Genomic DNA, 26,832 nt, shown 5'->3' on the forward strand with positions numbered 1-26,832 from the left:
ATCTGGCATTTGCCTGCACTTACTGAAATCACTATTCCAAATGATCTATTTTTAAACCTCAAACAATATTTTAATGAAATTTTTTGAGTTCCATTATAGTTACCAAACACTATTGTATTAGTTTTAGGTGTATGAAATAGTGATTCAACAATTCCATACATACTCAGTGCTCATTATCCTAAGTGTACTGTGTAATCCCCATCACATAGTTCACCTATTCCCCACCCACCTCCCCCGATAACTATCAGTTTCTCTATAGTTAAGAGTCTGTTTCTGTTTTGTCTTCTCCCCCTCCTTTGCTTGTCTTATTTCTCAAATTCCACCTATGAGTGAAATCATACAGTATCTTTTTTTTAAAAATATTTTATTTATTTATTCATGAGAAACGCAGAGAGAGAGAGAGAGAGAGAGAGAGGGGCAGAGACACAGGCAGAGGGAGCCCGATGTGGGACTCGGATCCTGGGACTCCAGGATCATGCCCTGGGCTGAAAGCAGGCGCTAAACCACTGAGCACCCAGGGATCCCAGTATCTATCTTTTCCTGACTTATTTTAATAGCTTCATCCATATCATTGCAAATGACAAGATTTCATTCGTTTTTATGGCTGAATAATATTCCACTGTAGATCCATGCCACTATTTCTTTATTCATCTTTCAGTTGATGGACACTTAGGCTTCCTCCATAATTCCTCCTTCCACCATAATTATCTACATAAATTGTAGACAATGTTGGTATAAACATAGGGGCACATGTATCCCTCTGAATTAGTGTTCTTATATTCTTTGGTTAAATACTCAGTAATTCAATTACTGGATCACAGTCATTCTATTTTTAACTTTTTGAGGAAACTCAATACTGTTTTCCAGAACGGCTGCATCAGTTTGCATTCCTACCAAGAGTGCACAAGTGTTCCTTTTTTCCACATCCTCACCAACATTTGTTTCTTGTGTTGTTGATTTTAATCTTTCTGATGATAGCTTACTGTAGTTTTGATTTGCATTTCTCTGATGATGAGTAATGCTGAGCATCTCTTCAGGTGTCTTTTGACCATCTGTATGTCTTCTTTGAAGAAATGTCCTCCCCAATTTTTAACTGGATTATTTATTTTTTTGGTGTTGTTTCATAAATTCTTTATATATATCCAATACTGACCATTTATCAGATATGTCATTTCCAAGTATCTTCTCCCATTCTGTAGGTTGCTTTTTAGTTTTGTTGATGGAAGTTTCCTTTGCTGTGCAGAAGCTTTTATTTTGAGATAGTCCCATAAGTATATTTTTGTTTTTCTTTCCTTTTGCCTGATGAGACATATTCAGAAAAAAGTTGCTACAGCTGATGTTGAAGAAGTTAGTGCCTGTGTTCTCTTCTAGGATTTTCAGAGTTTCATATTTTACATTTAGGTCTTTTGAATTTAGTTTTCTATATGGTATCAGAAAATGGTTCAGGTTTCATTCTTTTGCATGTTGCTGTCCAGTTTTCCCAACACCATTTGTTAAAGAGATTTAATTTTTTCCCAGTTGATATTCTTTCCTACTTTAATTAGCCATGTAAGTTTGGGTCCACTTCTGGGTTTCCTATTATCCATGTGTTTATTTTTGTGACAGCACCATACTGTTTTGATCACTACAACTTTATAATGTAACTTGAAATCCAGAATTGTGATGCCTCCAGCTTTGCTTTTCTTTTGCAAGATTGCTTTGGCTATTTAAGGTCTTCTGTGGTTCTGTGCAAATTTTAGGATTCTTTGTTCTAGCTCTGTAAAAAATGCTGGTGGTATTTTGAAAGGGATTGCATTGAATCTGTAGATAGTTTTGGGTGGTATAGACATTTTAACAATATTTGTTCTTCCAATTCATGAGCATAGACTGCTTCTCCATTTCTTTGTGTCATGTCCAATTTCTTTCACCATTGTTTTATAGTTTTCAGAGTGCAGGTCTTTTACCTCTTCAGTTAGGTTTATTCCTAGGCTCTTACGGTTTTGGTGCAATTATAAATGGAACTGATTCCTTAATTTTTCTTTCTGCTGGTTCATTACTGGTGTATAGAAATGCAACAGATTTCTATGTTGGATTTTGTGTCCAGCGACTTTACTGAATTTATGTACCAGTTCTAACAGTGTTTTGGTGGAGTCTTTAGGGTTTTCTATACATAGTATCATGTCATCTCCAAATAGTGAAAGTTGACTTCTTTCTTATAGACTTGGATTCCTTTTATTTCTTTTCATTGTCTGATTGCTGTGGCTAGGACTATGTTGAATTAAAGTCCTAAGAGTGGACATCCCTGTCTTCTTCCTGACCTTAGGCAAACAGCTCTCTTTGGAAAAATGTCTATTCATGTTATCTGCCTACTTTTCAATTAGATTATTCATTTCTTGGGTGTTGAGTTTTGTTAAGTTCAACATCACTGATCATCAGGGAAATACAAATCATAAACCACAATTATACTACGAGGTATTTACCCCTCAAATACAAAAATACTAATTCAAAGGGATACATGCACCCCAATACAATAGCCAAATTATGGAAAGAGCCCAAGTGTTCATCAACTGATAAATCGATAAATAAGATGTAGGATATATATACATGGGAATATTACTCAGACATAAAAGAAGAATGAAATCTTGCCATTTGCACCAACACAGATGGAGCTAGAGAGTTTTTATGCTAAGTGAACTAAGTCAAAAAAGATAAATACCATATGATTTCACTCATATGTGGAATTTAAGAAACAATACAAATGAGCAAAAGGAAAAAAGACAGAGGCAAACCAAGAAACAGACTCTTCACTGTAGAGAACAAACTGATGGTCACCAGAGGAGAGATGGGCAGGGGGATGGGTTAAATAGTAGGTGATAGGGATTAACAAGGGCACTTGTAATGAGCACCAAGTAATGTATGGAAGTGTTGAATTGCTATATTGTACACCTGAAACGAATATTACACTGTATGTTAACTAAATGGTATTTACATAAAAACATAAAAAAATAGATTGGAACACACTAGGAATTCAATGTATTATATAAATGGTATAACAAAACAATGGAAAAAATAACGCTGCAACAACTGGCTGAACGTGAGAGAAAATAAAGGTGGATTTCAACCTCACTCCTTGAACAAAACAAATTCCAGAGAGATCCATTCATTTGTTCGTTCATTCATGTATTCCTTCATTCGATATTAATTACTTATAGGTAGTGGACTAAGTGTTGGCAACACAAGATCAACAAAGGCAAGATTCCTATCCTTACTGAAAATATACAAAATAATATACAAAAAGTGAGAAAACAAACACATACATACAAACATAAGTTCTAACTGTAAGTTACATACTGTAAGTTCTGGGAAAATGGTCAAGAACAAAGACAGTCAAGAACTGACAGGAGGAGCAGCCATGACAAAAACAAACCAAAAAAAATAAATAAATAAAATCTTGAGGATAGAGCATTCTAGATAAAAGAAAGAATAAGTATCAAGGCTTTCAGGTGAGGAATGGATTGGCTGGTAGGTACAACAGAAAACCAAACTCCTCACTATAGTTTAAGTGCCAATAAAGTAATTTAAGCAGGAGAGTGACTTCCCTTACTGTACATTTTTAAATGTTCACTCTGGCTGCTAAGTAGAAAATGGGTCTCTAAAAAAAAAAAAAAAAAAAGGAAAACAACTTGTGAGTAAATAATACATATGATACAGATGAGATAAAAAGGCTACCAAGTGATTATGATTAGTGATTACCTCTGTCTGATGGGATGGGTGATTTTTTTATTTTAATTTTTTGACAACTTTCTATTTTTTTCAAATCTTCTTCAAAAAAGAGTATGCTTGGCAGAGTATTTATAGAATATGGAAAGAAATGAATAAATTTGAACTATTAGAGAAAAAAGATTTAAACTGCTATTAAAAAACTTAACTAGGGCAGCCCCGGTGGCTCAGCAGTTTAGCACCGGCTTCAGCCCAGGGTGTGATCCTGGAGACCCAGGATCAAGTCCCACATCGGGCTCCCTGCATGGAGCCTGCTTTTCCCTCTGCCTGTGTCTCTGCGCCGCACCCCCCCCCCCCCCCGCACCAACCTCCCAGTCTCATGAATAAATAAATAAAATCTTAAAAAAAAAAAAAACTAAACTAGATCTCAGTTATCCTATAGTGAAGGATATAAATGGTTCTACTTGTTCAGTACTCTGTGGATCACCATGAAATACTGTCGTATTTAACTGTTTCTTAAAACCTTTTATTTAACATGTTATTTGAGATTATATTCTTTTTTTTGAGATTATATTCTTATGATTACATTACACATACAGATTTGGGTCTATAAAAACTGTCAAATTACCATAATTAGCTGATACTGTCGATGTGTATTTGCAATTTATTAATTATATTTGCCATATTCTTTTTTTTTTTTTGCTTCCTGGCAAACAACATTGTTGAAAATAACTTATAAAACTTGGTAGACAGAATGACATATTGGTAGAATTCTGTATTGTACCTACCTTTTCTTTCCTGTGAACTGGGAGAAGACTGAAATTATTCAATTAAAAAACACCCAAAGTCCAACGTAACATTATTTAGATATTTAAATATAGCATCTAATCTAAATTATTTGGCAAAAACAGTACTCTTTCTCTTCTTTCTAGCATTATTCTTGGATTTCTTAATATAAAACAAATTTTTCCAGATAGATTTCTATATAATCCTCCACCAAACTTGCTACTGAAGAGAAATAAAGTCAAATGCAAAATTAAAATTGAGAAGCCAAAAATTAAGGGATAGAAAACAATCAAATTAATGTAAGTTTTCTTTTCTAATTCATGTCATTTAAGTGTCCTTTGTAATTCTCCACCTTAAAAGCTTTAATAACTAATTTAGAATATCAAACTCTGTATTAGGACAGCACATTAGGCCCTATGTGATCTGGCTCCATAATCTGCACTGCATAACACCTGCCACTACTTTTCTATATATAACTACACTCCAGCCAAACTGCTGGTCATTCCCAGTAAATGGCGGTCATTCCCTAGCATATGGTGGCTTTTTTTGCCTTTATACTTTTGAATATTCTATTCTTGTTGACTGAATGACCTTCACATCAACTTAGTTTATCAACTCCTATCTTTCCATATTTATCTCTGAATCCCTCTACAGTGCCTTATCAAATAGTAAGCACTGTAAATACATGTTGAATATAATTAACTGTCTTAATACATTAACATACACTACCTTCTATTATGCTTTTAAATACTATATCCATCCTCTAAGGGAAGACACGGTTATCTGCATTAAACTTAACCATTATCTACTGAACTTCTCTGTACTTGAAGAGCCAGCTTCTAGAGATACAAAAATGCATGACATAATCTTAAAATTTAATGAGGCAAATATATATGCAAACAGACAACTTCAGTATCATGGTATTCAAAAACTTCAATACAAACCATATGAATCCAAAAGGTATGCCCTGTAAGAACAGAGAAGTACACCTACCCCATGCTGAAAAGAAGAGAGAGGAGAAGAGATGGGCAAAGAAGTTTTCTTGAGATGACAACTGTGCTGAGTCTTTAAGAACAAGCAGGAATTTTGACTTCATGTAACAGAATATTTCATTTGATCTTTTTTTTTTTCCATATGCTCATCTATTTCATCAATTTAAGAACTACCAAACAACTATTATATATGCCTTAGACTCTGAAGATGCAATGGTGAATAAAACATATTCCCTGATCTCTTGGAGAGTACAATAAGATAGCCAGATATATCCCTAACAATTTTCTTACATGCTATATACAAGCAGATGCAAAACGAAGAATCACAAAGTACAGGGGAAAGAGCAATTAATTCTGTATCAGGCTTTGGGGAGGTGTTAAGATCTGAACCAAGTTTCAAATAATAATTAGGAATAGGAAAAAGAGACTTCTAATTAAAAAAAGGTACTCTAGATGTTTTGAAATTGTTCTGAATTTGATAAAGTTAATTGTCAATGACTATAAATGGAATTCTAGAGAAAACCAATGTCTAATTTAGTACAAGTGTCGGTGGCAAAACCAGAATTAAATTCACTTTACTCACAAAGGTATGACATCTCTAGTATAGTAAGTCATACATTCACTATCACTAGATTCTAGAATATCAAGAAAACTATTTTAAAGACATTCTTCCTCTAACTCAACTGCATAGTAAAACATTACTCAAAGGTCAGAGTTATACAAGTCTCTTTAAACACTTAATAGTATAAATGTGGGCATAATGTAAACATATTTACCTTCGGGTATAATTCAGACACTTGGGTATTATTTCTGTTAAAGGCCTAATTTTTCCTTCATTTAGTTAACTGGAATTTTTTTCCACTTTAACCAAACATTATTACAACTTACTGGATACTTACTAATTTTGTGGTTTAAACCTATCCTTCTTAATCTTTCTTGGTCTATGCGACTCTGCTGACCTAATAAAGTTTTTTTTTTTTTTTTTCCATTCTCTCCCTAGAAAAATTTAAATATACACACAAATACACACACTCTTCTGCATACTGTATAGAGGGATGGGGGTGTGTAGAACTCCGGTTAAAAAGTTCACATTTTATAAAGGCTCGGAACTCATACTGAACAACAAAAGAGAAACACAAAATTTAAAAATCAGCCAAAAGGCTATGAGGTCAATTAATATAATACTTTACCTGATATAGTGCAGAGCAATGCTACAATAGCTAACCTTGGATCTCTTTTCACTGCTCCCAAAAATAATATAAGAAACACAAAGAGGGATTCCTGGGTGGCTCAGCGGTTAAGTGCCTGTCTTTAGCCCAGGGCATGATCCTGGAGACCCAGGATCAAATCCCACGTCAGGCTCAATGCATGGAGCCTGCTTCTCCCTCTGCCTATGTCTCTGCCTCTCTCTCTCTCTCTCATAAATAAATAAAATCTTAAAAAAAAAATAAAAGGAGAAACACAAAGAATAGTATTCATGTCCAAAGGTGATATATAAGATCATACAAACAAATTTAAATGGGTATAAACAGATGAGAATAAAACCCAGAGTCTTTAACTTCAGACTTTTAAAAATATTGATGTTATTTTATAGTAACATAACATGATAATATTAACCCAATGTAGTAAAAGGAATTACTCCTAGAATTAATGTTTTAATATGATTCTAAGTTAAAAATTTTCTCAGATTATATATAAAGTAGCTTGCTCTTCAAATTACTTTCACGTTCTAAACTCCACTAGAGGAAGAAACTGAGAAAAAACTACTTGTCATATAAAGTTCAATAGATTAATTTTAAACATGAAGAAAAAAACTCCAAAAACCTCATAAAATCACTACTCATAATACTCCTTTAGCAAAGTCAGCCAAATTACATTATGCCATCACGCTAAATCTAAAAATTCATAATTTTTTTTTAAAGATTTATTCATTTATGAGACACACACACACACAGAGCGAGAGAGGCAGAAACACAGGCAGAGGGAAAAGCAGGCTCCATGCAGGGAGCCCGATGTGGGACTTGATCCTGGGACTCCAGGATCACAGCCTGAGCTGAAGGCAGGCACCAAACCGCTGAGCCACCCAGGATTCCCCTAAAAATTCATAACTGATTTAGAAGGCAAAACTAGAAACTGATAAACTCATCATAAGCTCAGGAAGTAATCTTGACCCTTGCCTCAAAAAAAAAAAAAAAATTGATTCTAAATTTGATGGAGCTTCCAGAACCAGCTACCTATTTATAGGAAATACAGAGAACAAAAGAATGGAATGCTATCAGCAAAATCCAAGACGACTCCAAATAACCTGGTTTCTTCAACAAAACCAATGCAAGAATGAAGGGGAAGAGTGGGGGAGAAATAAGAGAGAGAAGGAAGAAAGAGAAATCTATAAAGAGACATACAAACCGATCACAAACGTGTGGACTTCCGTTTGAATCATGTTGAAAGAATACAAAAATTTAAAAATTACAATTTTTGAAAAAACTGGAAATGTGATTTTTGCTATTAGGAAAATTTTTTTTGGCTTATTATGGTACTATAGTTACATTTTAAATCAAAAAGTTACAAACTGAAGCATTTACAGAATAATCTGTTGTCAATGATCTGCTTCAAAACAATACAGAAAGGAGGTATACAAAAGGTATGGATGGGGCAGAACCAGCCACGAATAAATACTATAGGGGACTGAGTAATAGGCATGTAGGGGTTCAAACATTCTGTTTTGCTTTCATGTATATTAGAAATATTCTAATAAAAGGTTTTAACACAATGTGAAAAAATCTAAAATCAAATTCTTCTGTGTAATAATTTGTGACAAACATGACTTTCAAGGTCTCTCAGTTTTTTTTCAGAGGAATAATACAAATACCAAGTATTGTCTCCTCACCCCATCCCCAACACACTCACTTTTTACCAGTTATTTCTGCAAACACTATTCCACATGAAAACATGAGTATAGGATTCTCCTCTCACTTCTCTCCTGCCTCCCCTTCATTCCAACTATAATCCAAACTGCAATGCAAATAAGGGCTGACAAGGGTAAAGGCAGTAGTAAATACTTCAACCAAAACTCTAAATTCTGAGGAGAAATCAAACATGACACAGTGTTACTACATCCTGAAGTAACAGTCCTCAAACTTCATTGTGCATAAAAGTCATTCAGGGAGCTTATTAAAAAGGTAGATTTCCTTATCTCCACTCTGAGAATCTCAGTTAACAGATTTAAATATGCTATTCTGCAGCTAGGAAATCTGCTTTTTAACACCATTCTTATGTTGGGGATCTAGGAAACACCTTTTGAGGGATATGCCCCCAATACCTTTGAAAATGACCTTTAGGACTTATAACCATGTACTGCTTAACTGCAAGCCAACATTTATAGAAGTCAAACAGCAACAAACCAAGCAGAAAATGTCCCTGCCCTCATAGATTTTACACTCTAGCAAGAGAGGAGAAAAAGGTACATGTAATTACTCCTGAAACTAATAATAAACTATAATGTTAACTAAATTGAATTTAAGTTAAGAAAATTTTTTTAAAGATATACGTAATTAAATCCTATTTTAATGCTACGTTGCAATAAATGCTTCCTTCATAGGAAGGAAAACAAAGTTAAGGAGGATAGATAATGACTAGGGAGACGAACATTTTTTTTTAATTTAAATTCAACTGGCCAATATATAGTACATACTTAGTTTCAGATGTAGTGTTCAATAATTCATCAGTTGTTTATAACACCCATGCTCATCACTTCATGGGTCTTCCATTATGCACATCACCAAATTATCCCACCCCCTACCCACTTCCCTTCCAGCAACCCTCAGTTTGTTTCCTACTAGTCAATGCAAGTCTATGAGAGTCAAGAGTCTCTCATGGCTTTTCTCCCTTTCTGATGACTTCCCATTCAGTTTTTCCTCTCTGACCCTATGATCCTCTGCCCTGTTTCTTGTATTCCACATGAGTGAAACCATACGATAAGTGTCCTTCTCTGGTTGACTTATTTCATTCAGCATAATACCTCCAGTTCCATCCACTAGGATGCTTAGGAAAGACCTGCAAATAAGGTAGCATCAGAGAAGTAAGTTGAGAAATGAGTTTATCTCTAGGAAGGGTCTAAATTTAAACCTACTTTTCCTCAAGTACAAGTATTTAAGACAAATATAAAATATATCTTCAATTTTATTGATTATATTCTAATATTTTTACCTTCCAATTATAGTAATTCAGATTTTTAAAAATTAAGCTTAGGGGCACCTGGGTGGCTCAGTCAAACATTTGCCTTTGCCTTAGGTCATGATATAAGACCAGGGTCCTGAGATAGAGCCCCACACCTGGCTCCCTTGCTTGTGCTTTCTCTCTCCCTCTCTCCCCCACTCTCTCTCAAATAAATAAAATCTTAAAAAAAAAATAAAGCAAAAATAAAAACTTAAGCTTATAGGCTAATTGTTTCCATGGGAAAACATTTCTATGTTGTAAGTTTTTCAGATGACCTGTTCCTCTCTTTCAATGCAAATGAAGTGGACTCTGTTCTTATTTTTAGAACAAACAGGAGAAAAGCCCCTGAATTCACTTGGAAGTATATATTTCCAGATATGCTAAGACATTTAAAGAGATATAAAAGAGCTATAGGAGAAGTTATTTTTGTGAACATATTTTCAGATAGATGGCTATACTCAAAGCTTTAAAATAAAATTCTGGGGTGAATTATCATTAACTATTTCAACTCCTTAAAAATATACTTACAAAATCTATATATTTTATATTTTGAATGGTAGTACAAAAATAACAACAGTAATACATGTTCATTATAAACAAACAAAATTAGGAATGGAAGGGAAAATTAAAAACACCCACAGTTCCACTATCCAGTTATGACATTTTACATGTATATACTACCTTACAACTTTGGGGATACAAATTTTTAATCTAATTTCTTAACCTACACACTTTTTCTAGTTGTAAATACTAATTTCCTTTAAATAAAATATTTTTTTTAACCAGAAAGTAATATATTTATTACAGGTAATCTAGGACATACAGAAAAGTTAAAAGAAGAAAATGAAAAATATTCAGAATCTTGCTACTTAGCAATAACCACTATAAACACTTTGTTCATGTTCCTAAGTCTTTTTTCAAAGTGAACATACTTAATATACTAACTTTTAAGCACAATTAATTCTGGAACACTCCGAGGTCCCAAGTGGAAGATGATATAACAAAGAGCATGGTGATAATACTACCACTGGGGTTTATTGGTCTTTCCCAATTAAAAAAAGAAGAGCCTCAAATAATTTCAAAGATTCATATTACTATGCAAGTTCCTTGGAAATGAAAACAGCTATTATTTGCTATGGGCATCTATAATTTTATGGAGATAGCCTAGAGATGATTTGAAAGTTGAAATACAACTATGAAAGGGATCCAATCTCTCTGAAACATGAATTTTCCCTGCTCTAGTTTTTTTCCTTAGGAAAAATAATAAAAAGACACAATACAATGAGAAACATGCCATAAAGGCAAAACATATTTGAATCTATTAAGATTTTTATTCTACTAAACCTAAATCATTCTCAAATTAACAAGTGGAACAAAATCTCCTAAAATAATAGACTATAAGTTTACAATATTCCCAATAATACCTTTTACTTATTCCAGAGTGAACTCACTTGTTTTATTAATTGCCTATCCTTAATTATTTCAACTTTTAGTATACGTTATACAGATTTTAATTGCATTCTTCTTATGTCTCATCTTTCCAATTTGAAGACAGTCAATCCTCACACAAAGTTCTGTTTTTGGTCCTCTTGTATTTTTACTAGATTCCCTCCTCAGCAATTTTATTTTATTTTATTTTTTTTCCCTCAGCAATTTTAATCACTCCATTTCTTCAACCACTATCCTTCCACAGATTAATTCCTTTTTTTTTTTTTTAAGATTTTATTTATTTATTCACGAGAGACCCAGAGAGAGGGGGGAGGGGGAGAGAGAGAGAGAGAGAGAGAGAGAGAGGCAGAGACACAGGCAGAGGGAGAAGCAGGCTCCATGCCAGGAGCCTGATGTGGGACTCGATCCCGAGTCTCCAGGATCACATCCTGGGCTGAAGGCGGCGCTAAACGGCTGAGCCACTGGGGTTGCCCAAATTAATTCCTAATTAAACATCTCTAATCTAACCCTAGTCACTCTGCTGAATTCTATCTGCAGCCTTCTAATAATTCTCAGTTGCGTATCTTCAAATGAATGCCTCATGTTCCCTTAGCATTACTATCACCTGGGCTCAAGTTTACTTTGTATATCATCCTTTCCTTCATACCCCACATCCAACAGCTTGCCATTTGATCACTTTCACCTCCTTCACAGTAGTCTTCAAACTATACGTCATCAAAAATCCAAAAGTGATTATGTTCTCCCCATTTGTAGGGGGAAAAAAACTAATGTACTAGATAGAATCTCTTCAATTAAGGGTTTCATCCCACAATCTGTTTAAGCTTTTTGGATCCCCTAACAAAAAAATCTCATAATACAATTAAACATAATTTATCAATATTTCTCAGTGTTCTGCAAATGGTACCATACTTCCAGATCTGACAATGGCACAGGTTAGAGAATCACAGTTTTAACATATTTAACCTTTTATTATAACTGTGTATGTACCACCTTTTAAACCTTTTGGGCGGGACGCCTGGGTGGCTCTGTGGTTAAGTGTCTGCCTTTGGCTCAGGGCATGATTCTGGAGTCCTGGGATCGAGTCCTGCATCAGGCTCCCTGCTTCTCCCTATGCCTATGTTTCTGCCTCTCTTTGTGTCTCTCATGAATAAATAAATAAATTCTTAAAAAAAAAGTAAATCTTTTGGGGACAGGAACTGTCCTCTAAATTCTAACACACAACAGGTGCTCAATAAATGTCTCATTAATTGAAATCCTTCATCCTTTCATCAGTACACTTAAACATTTTCTGGGGATCCCTGGGTGGCGCAGCGGTTTGGCGCCTGCCTTTGGCCCAGGGCGCGATCCTGGAGACCCGGGATCGAATCCCACGTCGGGCTCCCGGTGCATGGAGCCTGCTTCTCCCTCTGCCTGTGTCTCTGCCTCTCTCTCTCTCTGTATGACTATCATAAATAAATAATAATTAAAAAAAAATGAAAAAAAAATGAAACATTTTCTGACTCTTCTCTCAATAACACAGTAATTTTTTTAGAATGCAACTGTAATAAATAGAACTACATGGAGTTTCAAGGTCTAACATTCTATAGTTCTGAACATGAGGTAAATCCAAGTTCTATTACCAAAGGTCCCCAATTTTTAAAGATTTACATTAAAAAGATAGAATTACAGAATCCAGTAGAGGTGGGGGAAGTTAGATTACTAGGGAGAGAAATATCCTGTCTAAATTCCCAATTAATTTCTGGAATTTGATCTCAACTGAGAATAAGCAAGTCAACAAAATTCAAAATTTTACCTAGGAAGTAATTAAAATTGGTCTATAAAATTTATTTTTCAGTTTGTGTACTTGGAAACCTCTAGTGTTTTTACATTTTTGAGGTTTATGATGATGCTGTTGTACTCTCACCCCCAAGAAAAACATTCTGTCAAAAAGCAATCACAAAACTAATAACCTTTAGCTATATTTTAAGAAAACATTTAAGTCCATTACATGTACCATTTTTTAACAGCAAGTTAATTCAGAAATCAAAAATAATTTTAACAAGGAAGTATTACAGATTACTTTCACCAAAATATAATTTTTTAAGTTTTTAAATTTTAATTCCAGTATAGTTAACATATAGTATTCTACTAATATCAGGTGTACAATTCAGTGATGCAGCAATTCTACATTGCTTAGTACTCATCAGGATAAGTATACTTTTTAATCCCCATCACCTATTTAACCCATTCCTCCCCAACTTCTCCCTCTAGTAACCATCAGTTTGTTCTATATAGTTAAGAGTCTCTTTCTTGGTTTGTCTCTCTTTTTTTTTTTTACTTTTGCTTGTTTTGCCAAAACATTATTTTAAGTTGCCAAAATTAAAAATTTAAATTCAGCTCTGTTGGAGGGTCACAGGTGGTAACTCTTCTACAGCTATAACCTTTTAAAACTACAAAAGCCATCTTCTGGCTACATAGCAATATTCTTAAAGATTTCAACAATATTTTGGGATGCCTGGGTGGCTCAGTGGTTGGGTGTCAGCCTTCAGCTCAGGGCATGATACTGGGTGCCCTGGATCAAGTCCTACATCAGGCTCCCCACAGACAGCCTGTTTTTCCCTCTGCCTGTGTCTAAATAAAAAAAAAAAAAAAAAAAAAAAAAAAGCTTTCAACAATATTTTAAAATTTAAAAGCTTTCAAATATATTATTTAAAATTTGGAGGAGTCAAAAATTCTTATTCATATTTGACAGTTTCTACAGCTCTGCACATAACTTTCTATTAAGTATTTTTTATTCTCTTTCACTTAGTAGATGACTTTCTCCCTATTTCTAATGCTAATTGCTATTTCTCTCAGTTGTTTCAAATAAACGAATGAGAGCCCTTCTAAAATAGAACTTTGAGAATAGTTATGTTGTTTTAGTCCTAATTCTATCACAAATTATACATATAAAACATATTGTTATTTATTGCTATATTTATATATAAAATTATATTTATAAATTCATAGATTTTTATACACGTAATGCTATTATATACACGAAAGGCAAAACAAAAATAGATATTTAAAAAGAATTTAAAAAACAACATTATACTATAGTTGTAATATTTTCTTTTCTCACCTCAATCATTCAATCATCCTGTATACCTGCTGTGGTGCAAACACTACTCTAGAGACCACACTGTAGCCATAGAGAGGTACTTGTAATTCCCAGAAACACTATACTGTTTCATAGCTTGCATTCACTGTAGTTGAGCATTCTAGTAGACTGCCCCCCTCAAGCCCTCTAAAAAATATCCAGCAGCAATCTTCAACTTCTTTAATAATCAGGTCACGTATAAACTTTTTTTTTTTTTTAAAGATTTATTTATGAGAGACACAGAGAGAGAGGCAGAGACATAGCTAGAGGGAGAAGCAAGCCGACTCCCTGCAGGAGCCTGATGTGGGTCTCGATTCCAGAACTCTAGAATCAAGCCCTGAGTCGAAGGCAGAGGCTCAATTGCTGAGCCACCAGGCATCCCACGTATAAACTTCTTTACCAAACCTTTTACCTAATCTCTTTACCCCTTTTTCATTTCCTCCTCTCATTTGCCATGCCCATGTTTCAGACTTAGGTCTCCCTCTTAAATTCTCCTTGCACCTTTTCATATGCCCACTATAGAATCATTATCTTTTTAAGTTTCTGTTTCCCTACTCACTATAAATCACTTTAGAGCAGGGGACTTATCTTTTGATCTCAGGGACTTGAACGTCTACCTTTGGCAAATACTCTCATATCTGTACAATTAACTAACTAACCTAGCCTAACACTTTCACAGTATGAATGACTGAACTGAGATTCAAATTAAACACTGTGTCCCCAGTCCAGGGTACTAATGCCATTGGGCTGCTCTATGATAATAATGTGGCATCTTCTCTAATGTACCTCATTTCTTATTCATAAAATACTCATAAAAGCTCAGCAGTATATGAAGCAGCTGTAAAGTTCTCTTTACAATAATCTAAAACTAAGAATTCAGTATTTCACAAATATATATAAAAGAAAAATTATATCTAAGTGATTTTTTAAATTACTAAAACACCACATAATTTACAAATAAAGTATCTGAATCAACTGCTGAAAATCATACTCATGTGTCCAGTCTATAGAATGTTGTTCTGGAATGTCTATGTATTTTAATTGCATTATAAACAATGCTTTTCTCAAAGCTATGCCCAAAGTATTTATTTAGTAATAACTCAGATTTTAGGCTCTTGGAGAAAAAGAAATGAATTCCTAATATCTACAAGTGTGGACCAGCAAACCTATTATTTACAAAATGTTTACATACATCAAATACAATAAAAGCAAGGGACTCAAAACTTAAATCTGAGACCATCATATTATTTTTTGCTACTAAATTGCAAGAATTTTATCTCTCTTGAATTAAGAATGCCAGAAATACATTATTACATTTATAAACAACATAACATTTTAAGTTTAATTTCTTTTTTTTTTTTTAAGGTTTTATGTATTTATTCATGAGAGACACAAAGAGAGAGGCAGAGACACAGGCAGAGGGAGAAGCAGGCTCCCTACAGAGAGCCTGGTACTGGATCCGGGTCTCCAGGATCACACCCTAGGCTGAAGGCAGTGCTACACGGCTGAGCCACCCGGGCTGCCCTTAAGTTTAATTTCTAAGTATGGATTTAACTATTAGATCATATGGGAATACAGTATTCTGAGCACTGGCCACCAGGAATCATTCTAAGCATTCAGAAATTAAGTTTATGAAGAACAGAAATAATCCCCCTGCTTTTTGTAAGACTCAAGACGTATTTATTATACACACATGGACTCTGAAAACACCTGTAATTCATCCAAACCAATATGCTACTTCTTAGCAACCATTCTCTCTCATTCTATATCCCTGTTTCCACACTTATAAAACTGGATGCTGGGCCTAGATGAATTCTATGGTGCTTTCCAGGTCTAAAATCTTGTGACATCAATTTGGAGTATACCTTACTACTTTAAAAAAATGACATGTGAATGGATTTTTTAAAGGAGTCATAACTATAATGACTGTGGAGACAAGAGTAATAAACCCACAAATATAACATCACTAAATAAAATATTAAAAGAAAACCCGTGAATAATTATTACTGAATAATTCTACTTTATGAAAGAATTCAAGAAGGGATTCCTTAAATAGAGACCCTCTAGTGAGTCAGGCACGATGTTAACTAGTGTTTTCAGTAAAAGTCGTCATTGACAGTCTTGCAAACATCATATGGGAAGCCAGTGACAGATTAGACTACTTTTAAATTACCATTATAAATTAAGGAGCAAAAACCTACAAGTTCTCAGGAGCTATTCATAAAAGTACTGGTATAATGCCCGGTTTCAGATATGAGGAAAATATTCACTTTATTCAACTATTACTAATACTGTCATGATTATAATTTATATGAGACTATGGAATCGACACTGTTGACTTTACATTTATTACCTCATTTAATCCTACAGTAAACCCCATGAGGTACTATCCTCATTTTACAGAAGAAACTGAAGCCAAAATGGTAAAGTGACTTGCTCAAGTTCACTCAGCCCATTAAAAAAAAAAAAAAAAATCAAACTAGTATTCCACTTCAACTACCATTTCCAACATTGAATCATTTTTCTATTCTATTCTATTTTTCTATTCCTGAAGCATTTCCACTTGAGAAATCAATTTGGTCACATCAAATATATAATTATAAATACGTTTATTTTGTACTTCTTGTGTTACATTACTTCCTCTCAGTTAAGAAAAATAATTGAATATATGGGTGTAGAATACCAAGAGCACAGTGCCACCTGAATTGACTATGATTTCTGGTCGAATAAACACAAATGTCTAAACGTCTTAAAATTTTTTTGTTGATGTATCCACCATTACGGCCAAACTGTAGTCTGCTCACATGAAGCTAGGGGAAAAGATCAGGAACACGCCAGAGTAATTATTAATCATTTAAAAACAATCCATAAATTTACGACGGCCGACGTAGGTAGTGAAACATTTTTTGAGTGGTCTGAAACGACTACCTTTTTACATGAGCCAAACACATTTTTCTAACAGTATTTCATTCCAGAAACTTTTTAAATGTCATGTGAAAACTGTCTAAAAGTTGTGATCTTCTAACCCACTAAAACTTTTTCTCTACCCTATCCTATCCCCGTCATTCTTCCCGTGGGCATCACTTTACACCTACAAACTTGACCTGTTTTTCGGCGCTCAGGGCTCTAATCCCTTTCAGGTCGGTCTTCATCTGGGTGTCCACCTCCAGCACCGCCCTGAAGGCCCCCAATCAGAGCCGCTCCTCCTCCTCGGGCTCCCGGGCACCAGCTCAGCACCTATCAGCTACGCCCCCGGCCCCTGGCCCAACCCATCCTCGGACACGTGCGAGGCAGTTTGTGTCACTCCATCAGTCCCAACGGGGATCAGTCCCACTTACCGAGAGAGAAGCGCCAACTTTTGCTCCAGCATCATCTCCAGCTTCTGGCCCTGTTTGGAGATCCAATGGTCCACCCCATGCAGGCGGTAGCACGTTTCCAGCATCAACCTGAAGTCCGCCACGAAGTCGGTGATGCCCCCATACAGGCCGCTGGCGAACTTCTCCTCCATCTTCAGCAGACACATGCCCTGCCCGAGCTGCGGCGGGAGGGCGCGACTGCCCCGGCCCCAGCTGCGCGGCCCCTCGGCCACCTCCTCCTCCCCGGCGGCAACGCCCCCCAAGGGCTGCAGGAAGGGGGCGGTGAGGCCCCGGTGCTTCTCCTGCAGGAACTCGCCCAGGATGCGGTAGCCCTGCTGCAGCTCATAGGTCAGCTCCTGCTCCTTGCAGCCCCCGCCCCCGACCACCATCGCCTCTTCCTCCTCCTCCTGGTCGCCCTCATTCTCCCGCGACGAGGCACTCCTCCCTTGGGCCGGCCCTGAGGCCGGGACCGCCGCTGCCATCGCCTCCTCGCCGTCCTCTTCCTCGGGCGCGGGTGGCGGCCGCTCCTCCTCCCCGGCCGGCTCCATCTGCCCCGGCGTCCTGGGCACGCTCATGGCCCCAGCGGGATCAGGTGGGGCGGTGTGGAGCCGCCGCTCGAGGCGCCGGGGACGCGTGAGCGCGGGCCGCCTCCTCAGGGCACGGTGGTGCAGCGCAGCCCCAGCCGCATCGGGTTCTCTCTCCGCCGCCCGCTCCGCTCACTACGCCGGGGGTGGGGTGGGGGGGAGTGGGGGGGTCCTGAGCTCGCGGCCGGCGGGGCGGGGTTACATGGCGCGCGGGGGAGGGGGGAGAGAAGAGGAGAGCCGAGGTGCCCTCCCCCCCTCCCCCCGGCGGCGGCGCGCGCCAGGCCCTCCTTGGCCTCACCCCTCCGCGCCCCTCCCGCCCGCCCGCCCGCTCTTCGCAGGCCCCGCAGGGCCAGGCGGCCGAGGCCTCGGCGCCCCACCCCCTCCGGGACGGCTGGGAGGGGGCGAAAAGGAAGTGGGGCTTCTTCTCTCACCGCCCCCGAGGGGGCCGCAGGACTGGGCTGCGGCGTCTGGGCTCCTCCTCTCCCTCACACCCTCTCCCGCCCCTCTACCTGCGGGGTACCCGGGCAGGAGGAGGCGGCGCGCGGACCCGGCCCGGCGGCAACTGTCAGTTAGAAGTCCCGCTGGGCCGGGGGCGGGGGGGCGGGGGAGGAAGGGGAGGGGCAAGGAGGGAAGGGGGAGGGCCCTCAAGCTACTCCCGGGCTCTGGGGCAGGCTGTGGAAAGACGCAAATAAAGAGACCCTGTCGCCATCCGTGGTGCGCATGCGTGGTAGGACAGCCCCACCCACCCTCTCGCGTCCCGCCGGGCTTCGCGAAAGCACAGGCTTCGGCTCAACTGCCCGCCCCGAGGCTTGGTAGGTGGCGCGGCCGAATGATGTCATCAGTTTGTAGACGACTGTTAAGGACGGAATGGAGGGGGTCGCAGCTGTACTCGTCGCTGCCAGAGGCCAAAAAGGGCTTTTAAAAACGTGTACCGCAAGCCCTTCTTTCTTTTGCGAGAACCTAATTAGCCCTGAAAACTAAGATTAATTCTGAAGGAACTTGCTAGATAACTCTCCTTAATGGCAAATGAATGGTGAGAAGGCACAAAATGTAAATCCTATCCTGTTGTAAATTTTATATCCTCTGCACCCGCCGTCCCCTTTGTGACTGCCAGATTTTTAATATGAAACTAGAATTTTCAAAAGTTTAGGAGGTTCAAGGACTCAACCAGCTGAATCCTACGTTCACATGCAAAAGAACGAGATAATTTGTAGAACTCAAATTTCTAAAACTCCGGTCCCCGGTTCTTAAAGTCGGTTCCTATTTAAGTAAAATCATGTCATGCGTTAAAATTAAAAACCTATTATCACCTCGATTCTTGAGATTTGCTAAGAATAAATGAAGGGAATGGAAGCTTATTGAAAATCCTTGGGATTAAAAGCAGTCTTCAAATAATTCAAGTCTAAGTTGTACAGCTTTAGTCAAGTCGTTAGCCTTAAAACGTCACTACCCACTTAAAAATTACTGTTGAGACAATGTCTAATAAGTGGAATCGTCATTCACTTTAATTTATATTTGCTTAAAGTAAGTGGAGAGAAAGGAGCTAATGGTTCCATAAAGCAGGTATTACTATTTTCTCATGTTCTTTTAGAAAGATGCACATATCTTTCTACTTACACAGAATGTTCTAGCTTGAAACCTGCAATAACTGTCCTAGAAACCAAGCATTTTAAAAGTACAAGCTATCTGGGACGCCTGGGTGGCTCAGTGGTTGAGCCTCTGCCTTTGGCTCAAGGTGTAATCCTGCGTCTGGAGATTGAATCCCACATTGGGCTCCCTGTGAGGAGCCTGCTTTTCCCTCTATATCTCTGCCTCTCTGTGTCTCTCATGAATAAATAAAATCTTTAAAATAAAATAAGTACAAAAAAAAATAAGTACAAGCTATCTAATCAAATGGTCAGGATATTTAATTTTTAGTTATTGTGAACTTTCAAAGTACTGATAAAAGTCAAAACTTCAAAGCTTGGTGGGGGGCAATAAGTTAAATAGCAATATTAGGTAAAATAGTTAAATGGGAACAGTTGAGTATTGACACTCCCATAGACACATCCATTATCCAGTTTTCAAGGTCGTCTCTCATCAGACATTCGTAATTTATTAGGCATTTACAGCATTCTCTCTCCTCAGAGCCCTTATATGTATCTCAGCTCACAGGAACAAAGCCAGGGACCAGTCTAACTTCAGCAACAGGCAAAGAAAAAAATGTGTCTGACTGGACATCCCTCATTTCTTTTGACAAAGCTCAAGAATCTGGACCTACCCTCCCCCAGCAAATCCCCTCATCTTTATCTACCAACCCTATTTTATATAATATAGATTGCATTTATTGAACCCTGTGCCACCAAGCACTTTATGTGATTATCTCCTTTAATTCTCCCAACAATCCTAGATATCATGCCTATCTTACAGATGTAGAAACTATAACTGATGCTTAGGTTGAAAAAGTAGTTTGCCAAATTCAAATTTACATCTATCATACTTAAAAATTCTCTATGATGTCTTATTCCAAGTCATCTGGCAGTATTTCCAGTTCCTCATGCACAAGAGTGTAGGGAATTGCTAGAAATTTGATCAAGGGCTTCTGAAAGAATATTAAGATAAATAGGTTTGAGTTGAAGGAACTATAAGTCATGGAGAAGCCAAGATGATTGCGATCTTGGCTATTACAAAAGTAAGATTGGGTCTTTAAACTTAAAAAAAAAAAAAAGACTATCATACAAGAAATACATTGGTTGTAGGTAAATTAGAAAATATAGATTAGAAGGAAAATTGCCATTTAATCCCACCATCCAGAGAAAACTTCTATTAATACTTTGTGGTAGGATTTTTCTATTTATTCATGTATACTTTTATCTATCTTAAATAAAATTAAGGCTATACCATACTTAATGTCCTTTCCTTTTTTCCCCCATATTAACAATAAATCATTGCAAGAAATAGACAGAAATTCCATAGCTAAAACCTCGACTTCATATTTAGTCCACAACAGCCTAGATGGCCTGTTTAACTGGCAGGGAGTGAATCAGGGAAAATCTAATGAAAAAGGAATTCTAAATCATAAAAAAAACACAGTAGTGGTACAAACAAACAACAGCACTAACAGGTACCATTTATTAAGCACTTACTTGGTCTTAAATATTTGCTAAATGCTTTACATACACAGTACTCACAATAACTTCAGGAAATCATGACATATATTTCTTTTTAAATTTTGGATCAATGATTTGCTGACTAGAAAGCTTTTCTTTCATATAAAAAGCTTGACATTAAAGATCAACATTCCAATTAACAAAATTAACTCTAGATTTATAGAACAGTTTTCTTAAAATGCACATATACTGCTAAATGATCTCAAAGCTTTTTTTTCATGCTTAAAGATAAAATTAATTTTGCTTCCCTTTCATTTTCATCATACAATAGTATCTATTAAGAACTTCTAAATAGAAATCTATCTAAGCCCCATTTTGAACCAGGGCTTCTCTTTTTGTTGGGCTGCTTTGCATGGGGAAAATGGCATACATACACAATGTAATATTCTGCTCAAACACATAATATTGATAGACTCCCACAAATATTGATTACTATTTGTAAACACTGAGTAATAGTGTTACATGCTACCAATGTTACATGTACCAGGACAGCCTATTCAGTAAACATAGTTCTTAAGAGTCCTGAATAACTTGAAAAATAAGAGACCAGTCAGGCTAAGATTTTAAAGTTCTCTTAATTCTCAGCTGGACACCTGGGGGACTAGAATATGAATATGCCTCACCCCGTTCCCTGGAGGACAATATGAAAAAGTTCACATACTACATGGAGAAGACTCCCTACATCCATGGCAATATCTCAAAACTCTCTCCCAATTTCAGCATCCTCCCATTACCATGATAGTATCATCAAGGAGGAAGAAGCTTGACACTATTTTTCATCCACAATTCCAAAGATATTTGTCCTGGAAGTTCTCCTATCTTTGTTAAGCTCTCAGCATCTTGTGATAGGCAGCATGACATCTTAACACAAGTATATTGTTTGCCCAGCATCAATAATTCATACAAGCAGCAACAATTTATACACTTCACATCAACTAGGGGAAAGTTGACAAACATTCTAAGACAATGGAAGCATGGTTATCACCAAGTTCTGTGTTTAAGAGATAAAACATGCAAGGTGAACACCAGGCTAGAACACTGACTAATTCTGGAGAAACATATAGGAAAGGAATATAACTGTTTGGCAGGGAAAGAACAGTTCTCTCAATTATAATGGAATACATTCACAATAGTTATTTAGAATTACTTTTATGGTAAAAGACAGTCAAGTGACATTAAAGTGCATCAAGCAAAATTTAGCAGCTCCTGTAAAGCTTCCTGCTGCTCATCATCAAGTTGGGATATGCATTCCAACCATAATTCTTCAGAAGTCTGTACCTGACGCACAACATTAGCTAGGCGTTTGGCACAAGGATCTTCATAGTTAATAGTCTCATTAACTTTTCCTTCTGCAATTATACTGATTATTTTGGGAAGATTGGAATTATTTGGACCAAGTACAACTGGATGATTACTTTCAATTAAGTCACAGAGAAAACTCAAAGACTGAATAGCTTCCTCTTTATCCTCATGCAGTGGAAGCCATGATAACCAATGTGGAAGAACTTCATCTACATTTACACAGTTAGGCTTAAACCTCAGAATCTTCCCTACTGCTGAAATACAGTTCTCTGTAGCAATGACATTTTTTTTGGTTTTGGAATTTGCACACTTAATAACTTTTACCAGCAGTGGAACAGCTTCCGAACATAAAGAACGATAATCATCTCCACCAAACTGTGCCATAACACCCAGGCCATAAGCAGCAGCTTGTCTGACTTCAGGGTTATTGTCTCGCATATTTAGTAGCATTGGCCACCTAAAATATTCTACATATTTAAATGAGGTTGGACTGCAGTGCTCTATAATATCATCAAAAATGCACAATCCCCACTGTCTGTCTGGCCATGGCCTACTTGAACAAATTAGATTTACAATTAATGGAAGCAGCTGTTCAAACCACGGTAAAATCTTTTCCTTATAAGTACTAAATAATGAGTGCAAAATATCTGATACTTTGGTCAGAATATAAACATCACATTCATCCTCATCTTGTAGAGACATTTCAACCTGTTGGTCATAGTTTTCTTCCTGTCTTTTAACCTGTCTCAATTCTTGGTTTTTAAAATGCCCTTCAAGTTTTGCTTTCAGTATTTCTCCTAGTTCTTCCAAGTGTTCATCATTAAGGCACCCATCTCCCATTACTTCAATGGATTTTGCAAAAGAATTCATTACTTCTGAGAGTACATCTGTATCAGGTTCAGTCCCAATAGCCTTGATTAAAGGATCACATATGAATTGCCACATCTGTGCAAGATACTCTGGGCCACGAATTCTTGCACATTCCAGGAGAAAAGGCATAGACTCTGCTGCTGCCACTCGAACATTGTCATGGAAATAAAATTTCAATAAAGGAACCATAAGCTTTACAACTTGTTCTGTATATTCCACAAATCCTTCCCCTAATTCCTTAGCATAGTAAACCAACATTTGACAAGCAGTTGCTTTTGCTTCAAGTCCTGAAGTTTTAATTCCAAAACTTTGTTGGTCTCCAAGATTTACAAATTGCCATCCATCATCATCACTCATATTTTCCACATCTTGTGTGTCTAAGAGAGCAACATCAGGTTTTGCTGAAGCAGTCTTAATGAGAGGCTCAATAACCAGTGGAAGATACTGTTGAAAATCACTTCCAAGAATTTTACACATTCTGGCCCATGCTGAAACCATGTAAGATGTCTGAGGGTCATCATCTTCCATATTATTTAAGTCTGATTGTGTCTTCAACAATAGCTGCATCACATTTGATGCATCTTGCATAAATTTTTCCTTCCCAACAGCAAGACCAACATGGCTAATGCACTCAATAGTTTTTCCTTTCAGAAGCTTGAGTTCCTTTTGAATAGCAAGCTCAACAATGTGCTTTAGTGATGGCATAAATATATCATAATATGGAACAAATTTTTCTTCTATTGTATCTGCAACTGAGGCAATGGTTGTCACAAGCTGTTCCAAGGCCAATTTAGTTCCATTCCGAATCAACTCTTGAAGTTTAATCACCAAGATGGAATGTAGATTTCTCACCATACTATCCAAATATAGAACTAGCAATGCTTTGGGGCAGTCTTCTATAAAAATAATAAGTGCAGAAGCCGCATGTGATTGCACACGCTGATTACCTTGATTTTCCATGGTACGCAACAGAGCTGCAATCACTGTTTCATGGAATTTCTTTTGGAAGTTAGGCGCAAAATCTGTAGCCATCTGTCCAAGCGTAGTACAGGCTGCAGCCCTCACCCTTGGGTGAGGATCCTGAAGAAAAAGCAAAACAGAGTTAACTGTTTCATCTAGAATTGATTCCATTTGCTGATGGCATCCTTCTCCAATGGCAGATAAGGCCATTAATCCAGCATGTCGATATTTCCAGTCAGGGCTCTGAAGCATCTGCATGATGTGCTCCTTAGTCATTGGTAAAACAAGTTTTCCACCGAGCCCACAGGCCAGTCTGTCTAGTGCACTCTCAGCAGCAACTGCATTGCTGTCAAAATCATCTTCTTCCATCTCATCAGCATTTACCCAGTCCTCATCATCTTGTAGATCAACCATCATTGCTAATATATGAGGAACTGCCTGTGCAATTATATTTGTATGTTTTTTCAACATTGGGGTTGCAGTTTCAGACAAGGTCACTATTATTTCAAGGGCCAGCTGGCGTTGCAGATTACTAAGTCTAGAGTCTCCACATAACTTCAGACTCAACTGCAGAGTGTCTTCTAAATAAGGACCCAAGTATTTAGGTACAGTATCTGCAATCTCAACAAGGGATTCTAGCACTGAATCATCATCCTGGTAGCATGAGTCACTCACAGCCTGTAAGATTCCAGGAAGCAAGTCTGAAAAGTCTTTGAAAAGAGCAATATTATTCTCATTAGCAAGTACAAATGCAGCTGCAGCTCTAGCAGATAATGTCCTGATTGCTGGATGTTCTTGATCCTGAATGCACTGGTCCAACAACCGTTTGATGATATCCAAATCGTGCCGCTCTTGGTTCCCAAAGATCCCAGGAAAGTGCCAGAAAACATGAAGTGCAACTTCCCATAGAACTACATTTTTAGAGTAGATTGAATCGATAAGGAACTTCAGACCTTCGGGCCAGTGGTTAGTGCCATCCTCATCTATCAAATTCCTGGCCAGCACTGCAAAAATATCACAAAGTTTTTTCCTCATGCTAGCATGTGTTTCTAACTTAACAGCCAGTATCAGTTCAATCTTGACGTCCCTCTGAACATCAGAAGGCAGATTTGGATAGACTTCCTCAAACCCAGAGGACAAAAGCCGTCGTAGCAGTGCGGCAGCCATTTGTCTCACCTCATAACCTGCTCTTCTATTTCTGACAGCATCTAAGAGGAATGTAGTCTTACACAGACCTGGGATATTTTCATAGATTTCCTCTGCCTGCCTCCGCACCATACAGCTTGGATTGATCAAGTTCTTCAGAAGCTGATAAAACTCTTGCTTTCCCGACACAGTAGCCGGTCCCCCTGCAGACACGGCCGCCGCCATCGCGCTCTGTCAGAGAAATCGCGACCGGGAAGGAAAGAGGGGGTCTGCGGCCAGAAGCGGTGACGTCAGCGGAGCGCCGGCGGGGATGGGCGGGGCCGCTGGCCCAGGCGGCCGGCGGTTTGGCTGCGCGGCGGGGGTGGGCCGCTGGGCGTCCGGGGATAGCAGGATGCGGTGGGGGCGGCCGCCGTCCTCCAGCTGTTGGCCAATCAGATTTAAAAAAAAAAAAAAAAGCACTTGCGGAAAGAGAGAGAGAAAAAAAAAAAGAAAATTATGATATTGAACGTATTAGAATGGGATTATGGGTGATTTTTCCGGCTTTATTTCTAAACTGTTGTTACCCTGATAATTTTAAAACAATAATTACATCTTGAAAACTCCCCAGGTGAAAAGCCAGTCACAAAAGGCCAAATATTGTATGATTCCATTTATAGTAAAGGTCTTGAAAAGGCAAATCTATATAGTAGATTAGTGGTTGCCAGAGGCAGTGGGAACGAGAGAATGTAAAATGACTGCTGTCAGGTAATGGGTTTCTTTTGGAGTAATGAAATGTTCTAAAATTAATTGTGGTAATGGTTGCACAACTCCGTGATTATACTTAAAATCACTGCATTATACAATTGAAACTGGTGAATTGTATGGTATGAATAATAATACCTCAATAAATCCGTTTATCAAGTAAGTGCGATAAAAGATAATGATTACCATCCCACTACCACATCTAATGAGTAAGAACAGTGGTGCTCAAACTCTAGTGTGTCAATCACCTGGCCTATGGATGATAATAAAGAATGAGGAAGACAACTAAATATAGTGGACAGTGACCTGGGCTAGTAATCAGAAGACTTGAATCCTGGTCTTATCTGTATATTAATTTTGTATCCGTGGTCATGTCACTCAAGGTTTTCTTTGTATATTGCCTAACTTAAAATGCTTTTACAGTTTTCCTTTTAGTAGGAAGATGCTGAGATTATTCCAAGAAAC

At 37.7% G+C, this 26,832-nt stretch overlaps 2 protein-coding genes across 5 annotated transcripts in view; both read right to left on the reverse strand.

Moving 5' to 3' along the window:
• The window catches only part of BRD10 (bromodomain containing 10), a 115,836-nt gene extending 97,365 nt beyond the window's left edge, over positions 1–18,471 (reverse strand). For all 3 annotated transcript variants that reach the window (XM_077911896.1, XM_077911894.1, XM_077911893.1), the window contains exon 1: positions 17,598–18,471. In XM_077911896.1, the coding sequence (XP_077768022.1) occupies positions 17,598–18,190 (593 nt within the window). In that variant the 5' untranslated portion in view covers positions 18,191–18,471. The remainder of the gene's footprint in view (positions 1–17,597) is intronic.
• A 2,806-nt stretch (positions 18,472–21,277) lies between these two features.
• Positions 21,278–25,919, reverse strand: RANBP6 (RAN binding protein 6). 2 transcript variants are annotated; one of them, XM_077911898.1, is made up of 2 exons: positions 25,716–25,919; positions 24,379–24,600 (listed from the first exon to the last, which is right to left on the reverse strand). In XM_077911898.1, the coding sequence occupies exons 1-2, from the start codon at positions 25,849–25,851 to the stop codon at positions 24,530–24,532; spliced, it is 207 nt and encodes a 68-aa protein (XP_077768024.1). In that variant the 5' UTR covers positions 25,852–25,919; the 3' UTR covers positions 24,379–24,529. The 2 variants fall into 2 exon arrangements, with proteins under 2 accessions (XP_077768023.1, XP_077768024.1); XM_077911897.1 differs by having other exon boundaries at positions 21,278–25,903.
• Positions 25,920–26,832: the final 913 nt, after the last annotated feature.

Source organism: Canis aureus, chromosome 10, assembly GCF_053574225.1.
Source record: "Canis aureus isolate CA01 chromosome 10, VMU_Caureus_v.1.0, whole genome shotgun sequence".
Lineage (NCBI taxonomy): Eukaryota > Metazoa > Chordata > Mammalia > Carnivora > Canidae > Canis > Canis aureus.

Excerpts from the sequence above, each read along its gene's own strand:
- RANBP6 (XM_077911897.1), bottom strand. The coding sequence starts at position 25,851 with ATGGCGGCGGCCGTGTCTGCAGGGGGACCGGCTACTGTGTCGGGAAAG.